At 39.1% G+C, this 12,109-nt stretch overlaps 1 protein-coding gene across 1 annotated transcript in view; it reads right to left on the minus strand.

Moving 5' to 3' along the window:
- Positions 1-3,610, minus strand: part of LOC128628680 (pleckstrin homology domain-containing family G member 2-like) — a 31,364-nt gene extending 27,754 nt beyond the window's left edge. Inside the window, exon 1 of the mRNA XM_053687519.1 lies at positions 2,942-3,610. Within this exon, the coding sequence (XP_053543494.1) occupies positions 2,942-2,987 (46 nt within the window). The 5' untranslated portion in view covers positions 2,988-3,610. The remainder of the gene's footprint in view (positions 1-2,941) is intronic.
- Positions 3,611-12,109: the final 8,499 nt, after the last annotated feature.

Consider the following 12,109-nt stretch of genomic DNA (forward strand, 5'->3'; position numbering starts at 1 on the left):
CCAAGAGAAACTGTGCTAGTGGCTACATAACTCCTGCTATTGAGGCCCTGTTGTTTGCCTTCATACTTTTGCTGTTTAGAACTTTTGCAAACAGTGTGATTTCCAAATTACTTTGGCATGATGCCCTGTAATGTCCTTTCGCGTGTGTTTCAGCACACTGCCCTGGGTCTTTTAGAACCTCATTTCCAGTCTTGCCTAATTAAAAGGCATCTCACTTCCTGTAACTGTGAGCATGAAGGACTCGGAGCGCTAGAAGGCTCCGCGGTTAGACCCCATGTATACTATTTTGGCTCCAGAGCTTGTTTGTTAAATTCCAGAAGCAGAGTTGCAGCAAGAAGTAACTCTTCACTTTACCACTGTGAAGGTTCTAATATAGGGTAAGTGCCTCCTCTGGGGGCTGGGGGTATTTTAAGGCTAAGTTGAAATGGACCAACATCTGCTTAACTCACCCAGATGTTAGAGTGACACTTACACACTACTCTGTGCCTCCTAATGTAGAGCAACGTCCTACGTGTCAAAGTGCATGCTCAAAGTGGTCTAACATGCTCCTCAGGCAAAATCCTGTCATGATGAAAAATGCATGAAGGAAAGAATTTTACATCCTATAATTTCACATATAACAATCGATCCCTCATGGCATGCTTCAGGTGCATCTGCATGCTCTCCAAGCCCTGATCCTGACAGTAACAGACAGAGAGACACATACTCCTGCTGACATATGAGAGTGCAGCTGGACAGCTGTGTGTATGTGTATGCACATGTGTGGATGGGAAAGCAGGGAGTTTTTTTCTTTTTCTTTTTGAGAGTGATTGCGGAGACAGTAAAGAAGTCTAGGTTTAAAAGCTGAGAGAGTGTGAGAGGGATCCGTGTTTAAGAGTTGTATAACTTAGAAATGACTAAGTGCATGCATTACAACCTAATATGGTGTGTCCCAGCTTTCTCTTTGCAGAACCATGTGTAGACCTGTCATATGTCATGAGTAGGCAGTATGTCTCGCCTACATAGCACATTTGCAATCGTATAATAGTGATGTCATTACAGTTTAATGCGAAAGACTCAAACGACCTCCATCGTAGCGTATGGTTTTAATTTTTAAAAAAAGAAAAGAATATTAAACACATTGCTCATGTTAGTCATTATCAGCATTTAAGTTTTACACTGGAAACTGACTGAAACCTTGTGAGTATATGTCTTACACATACTAGTTTCACAAGCCAGCCAGGTCTCCAGCATTCGCTAGAGAATCTGGTATGTTTTGTTAACAAATGTGGCCAAGAACAGAAAGAGCCAGCATGACTGACATGGCAGACAACCAGCCACAGACCTTTTCCCATAGCCCTTCCGCAAGATATTTTCATTTACTCACCACTAACTGCTTCAAACAACATTCTTTAATAACTTTTAAACGGAATGCTGTGAACGTTTATCAGTCCAGTGACTAAGTCGATTCTCAAGTGATGAAGTCCAAGGAAGGGCACTCCAAAAGGGGGGCCGCCCACGACAGCCATTTGTAGGGTTGTTCCTCATTGACATGATGAAAAGCAGTTACTATAAAAGGCCCTCCAAAATATTCATCCTTGAAAGCAACAACCGATGGACACTTTGCTCCTGAGAGTGTCTGCCCTGTTTTTACTCTGAATTCAACAATTTCCATGGCAGTAAATTTTACCTATAAAGGTAGGCCAAGTTCAAGCAAAAGCACTGCATTTAGTAACAGTAAAATGTAACTAAATTGAATAAAACAGCAGACAGAGATGCTGCAGCAAATAGGTTCCAATAGGTTTCATGTTTTTATCGCTAGCTCAGGTAACATTCTGCAGCTTGTGCATTTGTATTTGTTTGAAATAGCCATTTCTTTTGCTTGGTCTTCTTGTTCATTATTATATAGTAGGGGTAGAATGCAATAACAATGCAATCTGCATAAGTATATGTTTAGTGCTCCAAATATATGTATCTAAACATGAAGCAGGCATGGCTTAAAACTGAAGGTTTTTGGATGTTTCTTATTAACTACTGTAGATATGAACCATACCACTATGTCTCCAGACACACTGGAAACACTGGAAAAATGAGTAAATGCCAGCAATGTCACCATGGTCAATGAATACTGGCTCCTAAACCTCGTCTACAACACTCATAATTGATTCATAATTGATCTCAACCAGAGAAATAATCAAAAATAAACAACCTAGCCAGGTAACTGAAAACAGCATGGCCATGATCAGGCAGTTACTAAGGATGAATGAATGGTGTAAATGCATGTTAATGAACATGGCTTTACTATGTGTGTCCTGCAAGATTTATATCTCACTCACACAAAAGTAAATGTATTCATATTGTTATTTACATGTCAGTGGTTATGTGATGATAAAACACTGGCTTCAGCTTTGAAAAAAAAAAAAAAAATTTTGCTTTCCAAATGGCCGTCACCTTCAGCCCCTACAGAGAGGGACCCACCCTTCAGATTTCTCACTATGAAGGGTATAAAGGGAGCGTCAAAGGGAGTAGGGCATCACTTAACAATGTACCACAGACTATATGTTGCTCATTGTGCCACAGTGTTCAAAACTGGAACATTAAAGTACATATACAGAAGTACAAAGAGCCAATCAGATTACAACCTTCAAGGTTCTGATGCTTGTGGCTAGAAAACTGTACAAAAGTCAATATCAAATGCTTTGTGGCCAACACTAACACACCTGCATTCCCACAAACAACAGAGCCACACTATGGGCATTGTATTTTGGTTGTGTAACAAAATACAAGGTTATACTTTGATGTCCAGTAGTTGATCTGCTCACTGAGGAAGGCCACCTGATGTACCCAAACACAAAAATAAACAGTGGAGATACTGCACATGAGAGACATCAGCACCAGCCTGCCTGTGCTATTGTCCACATTCAGACAAAGAAGGGACGTTATTGTTTCTTTTCTAGCTGACCTTCAGATTTCCCAGTGGACTCAACCCCTCCTGTAACAGCATTCATCGGCCCATGGCACCGGGCACTTCGGTCTCCTCCTCATTCTCACCAAAAACAAAGGCGCTCTCTTGTAGCCTGGGCAGCAACAATGAGAAATGTTTGGTTAAAGTTGATGCCCATACTTAAGCAGCAAACAGGGCAGTAAAGAGCAACAAAACCATTTCATATGTGGTCCTCAAACACCAAGGTGAAGAGGAACTAGATTGTTTGTTTGATTGTGCGCCACGTTCAAACAGTCCATAAAAACACTTCTCTAAAGCTTGTTGTGTTACAAGTACCAAGTGGTATCGTAACTGTTCTTCCTTCAACATCAATATCCTAAATATCGTAAATGGATACAATTTGGTCTTGTAAATACTTACCCTAACTTACAACATATGTGGGCTGTACTCTTGTATTAGTAGATGGCACATCTATCTACCTATCTAAGATTTCTGGTTCAATTAGCGTCTCTGCATAATCTTCTCCAGCCCATATGTTATATGAATTATGTGTACAAAATAACTCCATGAAACTGACATTGTGTACATATTTCGTGCACTTGTCATGCTCTAAATCAGACATTCTGAAGTTGTGAAAGATTGGACCACACTTGGCAACTCCCTGAAGGAGCGCAGCAGCTGTGTGGGATAGTAATCGGTTACATGTGAAAATACACACAAATGCACCTACAGAGGAAAAAACACAATTTTTTTGTAGTTGTAGATTATAAGACTGAGGCATTCCCGGAAGGCAGCCCGTGACATGGCAGGGAGAAGTCTTCTAACGACATGATGATAAGCAGCTCGGGCTGAAAATCCAAACCCGAGCCATTCCGGCTGGCTGTGAGGCATCATAATTTCACATAAGTGTGGTTGTTACCGTAGAGAGCATACAGTTAGGGAAAAGGGTTTGACCAGTAGTGCTGCAACATCCAGACTTTTCCAAGGCACTATAAAAGTGTCATCGGCTGTAGTAAAGAATGAGACTATAAAAAATCTGTCTGGAGAATGAATGCTATCAGCTTGAGTCTCTCTTATGAGGGAAAATCCCTTTGTGCCTCTGCGTGTGACTAATTATAGCTGGTAAGTCATGCCAAAATGGAGTAAATAAAGTCCTAAGTGTCTGTATAGCAAATAAAAGGTGACAGGTAAGTAAGCACTGTTATCACTTAATCATGCATGGGTGGAAGTTAAATGGTGCCTATATTTAAAAAAAAATAATAATAATTATCCATGGCGCCTGAAAAAAAGCATGTCTATAAAAAAGCAAGTCATGCATGATAATTAAAATGCAATAAACTACAAAGATGGTAATGATTTATACGAGGGGAAGACACAGGGAGATGTGCTGAAAGGATGTCAGATGCCTGAGAAAGAACTATGCATCCAGAGATCTGATAAGTCAGAACAGGGAGGTGGGCTAAAAGATTCATAGAAGACAGTAACAGTTTATAGAGACAAACAGGGTTATTTCTGAGTCAGCAGGCACCGGACAGCCTTCATGGAACCACCTCACATTCAGAATTGTAAACGCAGCTGTAGCACCACTGCTTCCTTCCAGACTGACTCCCCCTTTCAACTAAAGCCAACGTCTATCTCCTCCACAGGCCGTCAGTGTATCACTGGGCTGGAAACACTGCCGCAAAAGGGAGATGAGTGTAAAACTACGCTTTTGGCTTGTAGAAGACTCGGGTTAAAGCAGGAGAAAAGGAAAAGCTGCCTGTTATGTATGTGTAGAACTGTCTCCATCAAAATATGACCATCATCTACCATATGTATACATCAACATCATCTAGTCAATATTGTTACTTTAGTTTATGATGCAGTCCAAAACTAGATGCATGCAAACACAACTTTGTGTCTGGGTAATCATAAAGATGGAACTATTATACTGAAAGAGCATTAAGAATAACATATGGACTGCAATTGTTTTATTGAAGTATTTGGAGACACGTTTTGGCTTTTGGTCTAAAATAGGTCTTCAAACGACCTGAGCTTGTTTCAGTTCTTGGCAAAAATGTAAAAATGCCACAAGAGAAGAGACATGGTATAGAAAACTGCCAGAGTGTTAATGAAATATCATCCTCCTGAAATGAAAAGCAGAGGATTTACTACTTATGTATATATTCTGTAGGCATTTTGTGGGATACTGTGCAGAGAACTGGGAAGATCATCATCATTCCTCTTGTTGTGGTTTAGAAAAAAAAGGGGATGAAGATTCAGGTTATTCCATTGACATGCTCATGAGGATGGGTGTTGCTTTCCTGTAAAGAGGAAAATGCAAGGCGCAGGCTATTTGTCAAAGTCTCTCTACAGCAGAGGTGTGAGAGATGAGTGCTTTCAAAGTAAATGTGTAGCTTTCCCTTTCATGGCCCTAAACATAAACTTAACATCTTTTAGTTCACACATTCGCATTCTTCTCTGTGACTCCAAATGGAGAAACCGCACCCTTTCTCCTCAAAGATTCCCAGGTTTGCTATCTACAAAATATACTTTCCATGCAATACACAACAACATTCAAGATAAACAAGTAGCTGGGAAAAGACAGGAATCTCTTTCATAGGAAATATTTCCATGTTTTGCTATGACAGGGATATTAGAAGGAGTGCTAGGCCAGAATCTGTGACTGTCAAGTTTTGCCAAGTTCTACATATATGTATCCAACAGGTCCACAGTGTGTTTACACAGAAAATAACCAGAAGTTGGGTGCTTTTCCAAGAGACAGCATTTGGCAGACAATCCACTCTGTGTTGCTAAGCTTTAGCACAGGTGCATATGGAGCAAGCATTTCTTTAGACAAATAATCCATTTTGATAAACAAATCCATATGTGATCAAAATTTTTCATCTCAATGGTACCTGGCATGCTCAATTTTTGGCATGGTTTAAGGATTCAGGATTCAGGATTTGGTGTTTCAGACTTTCACGTGTTGTCTACACATAGTCTTTGTATTGCAGTCAAAAAGCACATATTATATGCATGTACATAACAACTTTTTCAAAGTTTGATTATGTTTTCACATTTTTTATTCTGATTAATGCCCCTGTTGCTTGCACAAACCAGGACCAACTCTTGGCATGTGAAAGCAATAAAGCCAATCTGACTCTGATGACTGTCATCCCTGGCATAACAGCTAATAAAGCAATTTATTCCAGGCTCAAGTAAATGTCTGAATATAGAGCAGGCCATGTTTTATTCTTGAGCTCTGAATAGTCGGCATTCCAGTTGCTAAAGAAAATAAAGTCAGTTGAGCAAGAGGGGCCGGAGAGCAGGGCCAATGCTCCAGGAGTCCGTGTTGCATTTATCTACAAGCAGATCTGTTTCTGAGGGCTTTTAAGCAAGCCTCACTGACTCCAAAAAAATATATACATCAGTCTAAGCTACAACTAAGCTAATAAATCAGAGTGATGGGAATGTATTTGGGAATTTGGTGAACCTTTAAACGAATATCCATAAAATGCAGATTAATGATGAATAAAAGAGTAAAGTCAAATTGCTAGTCAAAGCAACATGTCTCTGATTACAGGATACACATTATACAGCTCGACTGAACATTATTCTGAAAAACAACAGTTATTAGCCTAAAACCTCTCATAATGCCAAGAAGGCACTTCATTTCGCTTAATATAAAATGGAGGAGTTATAAACTGAGTCATTTTCTATTGCAACAGGTTAAAGAGGTTAAAGAATATCAGCTACAAAACACTGCTTACTACCTTGACATATTATTTAGTAGGCTATGGTAATACAGTTATTATGTGTGCAGAAGACTTTACACTGTACTGATATGCTGTAGAACTCTAGATTACAGAGTGAAGAGCAGAGGTTCATGTCTTTACTGACAAAACTTTCTATTGTTTCAACTTTCAGGCTTGCACCACATTGTCTGAGGAGTTGATTCCTAGCCTATTGATTCAGAGAGTGAGAGTCGGTTCAGCAACTGAATAAAGTTATAGAGTTACAGAGTAGTGTTTTGGTTTGAATAAAACTTTATCACTTCTAACACAATACACAACACTGAACAGCTTTAGTTGAAACTGTGTGGTCTATGCCTTAAACATAACATTAAGCGCACTTAGATGCTTGACATGAAGTGCGCGTTAGGCGCCTGTGAAAGTTTTCCTTTGCGCCATCAACTGACACAAAGCTCTATGAAGATGCTATCTTACCTTCACAGGTGTGCAAATCGGACTCATCAAAGATCCCGGAGTCGCTTTGTGTAAAGCTGTGGTGTGTCCTTTTTCGCTGGAAAACCTTTCCCACGTGCCTCGATGAAATAAGTTTCCCAGTCAGGGCGCATTAGTGGGAATCTGTGCGCAACATTGGCACAGGAAAGGAGAACAGCCGCGCTGTCCGCTGCGCCTCGCTTCCACGTTGAAAAAGAGAGATCACACTGCTGTGTGTTCAGCTCCCACTGCTCAGGAACCTTACAGAACCACTGAACGCCCACTAACGGCTTAAAGGTCACACGTCACTCCAGCCTTTACACTGCCGGTGTTACAAGGACACGAAAGTCTGGAAGAAAAAATTCTCCGAAACTCCCCTTTCCTATTTTCCACGTGCCAGTAAACCGTGTCTCGTGTTTGAGGAGAGGACAGTGACTAGCCCCTCGCTCATACTGTACGAGCTAGTTTATGGGAATAAAGTTAAACTGTTATTATACCAGATAGGTCCAGCCCCTCTCTGCAGGGGAGGTGGTTCATCTCACTGACACAGACCCAGTTCTGACATGATTTTGTAGTCTAGTGTGTGCACATCTTGTATAAATCAAGGGAACTGAACTGATGTGTAGGCTATATAATTAGATGAGTTTTATAATCTGCTGAGGTTTTGCCAGGGGCTGCAACTGTAGCTGTTTGTGGTCCACTGAGTATTTCAATAATGCACTGAGATCATCTGAGATGCAACATGATACAAACCAAGTAGTAATAACAAGAACAGGAGAGTGAACCTAATCACAGTAGTTACAAACTAGATAATTGGCTTACTTCCAGAGGATGATATGTCTTTGTTTTCCCACATCGGCACTATCTCAATCGTGCTTATCTCAGGTTAGCCTTCTCTAACATCATTAGGCCTCCATAGCTCTTTTGACAACTTACTTGACTAGCCATCTATCCATCTATTTTCTGTACCACTTATCAATGGGGTTTTGCTGAGCCTGGAGGGGCTCTCAGAGAACCCAAGGAATGAGGCAGGGGACATCCTGCAGGACACAATCACATACACATTCACACACTACGGACAATTTAGAGATGCCAATCAGTCCACAACATTTCTCTTTGGACTGGGGGAGAAAACCGGAATACCCAGAGGAAACCCCTGAAGCACCGGGAGAACATGCAAACTTTGCAAACACAGGGTGGTGGCAGGAATCAAACCCCCATCCCTGGAGGTGCGAGGCAAATGTGCTGACCACTAAGCCACCCTGCTCTCCTACTTGACTATACATAATCTCAAAATTATTACACCAGTGGGATTTTGCTGATATCCAAGACATGTAATGTGAAATTCTTAGTGCTGACAGTTTAATTTCTTCATTCTATGCTTTATATTAATATACTAAAACCTAATATTTTAAGTCCTTTTCAGACATGCTGAAATCACTGTGCTGCATTTCCCTGTGCTAGCTTTATACACCAGAGAATAAAACGATTGGGTAAATTCTATGCAAATTTCAAACTCACCATGGAAAAAAAAAATTGGGAGCACAGGAGCAAAACTACTTTTAAAATGTCTATATTTCACTGTATTTAACTTATCTGGTTAAATTATAGACAAAATTGCATCACATCAAGTACTGTTCATGGAGTATTGGAGTACTGTACATGGAGTACTAAAAATATTTCCAAATCTATACTTGTGTTCATTCACGTCTCTTTCGTGCTACACATTTGATGCTTTCTGCCATGGCCTTTAAAATTCACAGTTTGTAGAAAAAGTGTACTCTCACACAAAAGTTTGATGTCACATTAATAATGCTGTTAAATTGCTGTGTATTTGAAACATGTAAATCAATACAAGGGTTTTTAAGATTTGTCTGCATTACGCTCAAGAGATTTAAGGACAATATACGCACACTGACTTATTATTTCTTGTAAAGCTTGTCTCTGCTGTGAGTCATTTTGTTATCTAACATGAATGCAAATGTCTCATTCATAACAGTGGAATTGCCCATACACTCTTAAAATAAAGGGTCTTCAATGGTTCTTTACAGCACCATATGTTCTGCAAAGAACCTTCTTCTTGTCAAGAAAATATTTTCTTGTATAAGGTTCTTGAGTTGAGCTATATGGCTCTTTGGAGATTAAAGAAATCCTTTATGTTTCATTATAGGTTCTTCAGAGCAGTGTGTTGGTTCTTCAAGGTATCATCCCTTAACAGGTTTAAGTGAACCCTATACATTTCTTTGTTGGACTGGAAAAGGTTCTCCTGGCATCTCTCTTAAGAACCGTACTTTGGTTCCTTAAAGCATGAACTAAGGGTTTGTTTGTTTTTTAGAGAACTTATGATAACATTGTTCCTTATAGCACTGCTGTGAAGAACCATTTGTGGGTTATTTAAAGCACCAGTAAATACATGAAGTTCTAAAGAACTTGAGAGTAAAAGGGTTCTCCTATGGCATCAGGCTGAAAACCCCTTTTTGGTTCTAATTGGAACCTTTATTTTATATGGCAATTTAAATGAAAAGCTTTTAAGGTTATATGTTGGGCTAGTAGTTGTACCTTTCCTTGAGACTGGGATTTCATTCAACATCCCATGAAATGCAACAACACTTACTTATTCTATGTCTTATGGCATCAGGCACAATCAATTATGTTGGAAATTACACGTGTTACTGTGTTATTATTATTATAAGCCTATATTTCACCGGTCCTTAACACGGACCCCTGTTAGCTGTGAGGCCCTAAGCAGATATTTAATTTGCTTATGTGCAGAGCTGAACCTTGAAGCAAAAAGTGGTTCAGTGCACAGTGGTCATTCAGCCAAGAAAAGTAAATGCTTTCTTATTTAATATATATTTATCAAATATTTAAACACAGTCCATGGAGTCATAAATTGTGCTTTCAGTCATGGCTAAAATGTTAATTTCTCAAAATATTTAGATTATGTAGCTTTATTTAAACACTTTTACAGCATTTGCTCATAAATGTATTCACATACAAGAGTGTTATCATATGAAATCTCTGTCTTTTATTGTTAAAATGGATAAAACTGGTCTTTGCCCAAAAATTTCGATGGAAAACGGGCGGGAAAGGGGTTAACTGTAAGTTAGTTTTGTGTACTAGCCAAATCAACATATGGCTATACTAAGTAGAGTGTCGAAAAAGTCATTAGGTTGGAGTAAGTGATGTACTATTTTTAAATGTTATTCAGTATGGCAGCATCTGGTTTGACTGTAGTCAGATTAAGATGACTTCATATGTGTCACACCTCTGTTTGGAACCGTTCTGTATTTCATACAGGAAAATCCCCAGTGTTGCATGAACTTGTATTTTCTGGTCTTAAATATATGCAGTAGCTGTTACTTCAGCTCTGAGTCAGGAGAATTCAGACAGTACCAGAGAAGTTAGGCAGTGAAATCATCCTGTTTCTTGACCGAACAGATGTTCAGGTACATGAGATGACTAGAGATTAAAGGAAGACTCTTCGTGTTTTCAGTTGACTGTTGGAAACTTTAAATGAAAGGATTGTGTCTGAAGCAACTCCATCAGTAGAGCCTTGCATGAGAAATATGACTGATAAAAATTTTCCATCCATAAATCAAAAACATTTGACTCATTTTCAAACATTTTGTTTGCTCGCAGACATTTTATAGTCTATATAAGAATCAACAGATACAGTATGTGCAAATAAACACACATATACACATAAATGGTCATTTTCACACAAAAATATTTAGGAGAATGAAGAGTGAAAGACGTGGTGGGGGTGAAAGACATTCCAGTCACACAGTTAACTTCTATGCAAACAAATAGGAGGGCCATGTTTTTTGCACAGGGTGGGGGCACAGTGTAAAGAATGCTCACTTCCAGCTTCAGGTCAACAGTTTTGACACAAAAAGAGAAAGGTTTTTTTTACACATCACACATTCTGTTAGTGTGATTATCCCCAAAGGCCACTATTATATGAAGAGGTGACTATTATCAGATTATTTTCTTTTCCATAAAGTCTCTTGGAATGTGTTTTTATGAGTATTTGTTTTTATAACCATAGCACAAGGCCTTGCTTTCATTGTTTTTAATAGTTTTATTATATTGCAAAGACCAGCATGAATCATGCTTATTTTAGAATTATTGCACTCAATTCAGATTGATAGATTAGGTATACTTCATCTAATATCATTTTGTGTCAGAACTCATAAAAGTAGTCACAGGACCCTGAAGTCAATCAGGGCTATGATGCATAGCTGAGGAAACCTTCCTGTTGTGCCCCAAGCAGCTCAATCTAAAATGGGAACTCGGACTTTGTATTTGCAGAGTGTGTACTGGAGAGCTTTTCCAAAAAAGTATCTCACAACTGGAGTGTGCATAAAGGAATTCTGCATTTCAGCACAAGAAAGACAATGAAGGCCAAACAGGAGTTGTATTGTGTTTTCCTCCACTCAGATGATGGGATCAGCAGTCCGGGGTATGACTGGTAGATAGATCTCAGCATGGAAAGCTGGAGACGTTCCTGAATATTTTGCCATGCATCTCTTCTGCATTCTTGGTCAGACATGTAAGTGCTCCTTTTCCAGAACTGGTTGTGCAAATGAAATTATATATATATATATATATATATATATATATATATATATATATATATATATATATATATATATATATATATATATATATATATAAAGTTAAAGGATGGTAGTGTTGTGAGCTGTTGTGAGAGTGGAACTGTTGTGTAAAGTTACTAGTGCCAGCTTTGAGGAGAGAATAAAGACACCACAGCTGAAATTCTGCTAGAGAAAAAGTCCATATATTAGACTTTTAGTGACCTATACGGAGACAAGTTGGCAGGGTTTCCCTTTGCACTACCCACATTTCAACAGGCACAAGCTGGAGTCTCAGGCTTGGGTTACTCTAATTACAGAAGTCTGGTCACTGGCTCTAACCTAGAATCATTAAAACAGCTTGAAACAGTGGTAACTGGCAC

This window comes from Ictalurus punctatus, chromosome 17, assembly GCF_001660625.3.
Source record: "Ictalurus punctatus breed USDA103 chromosome 17, Coco_2.0, whole genome shotgun sequence".
NCBI lineage: Eukaryota > Metazoa > Chordata > Actinopteri > Siluriformes > Ictaluridae > Ictalurus > Ictalurus punctatus.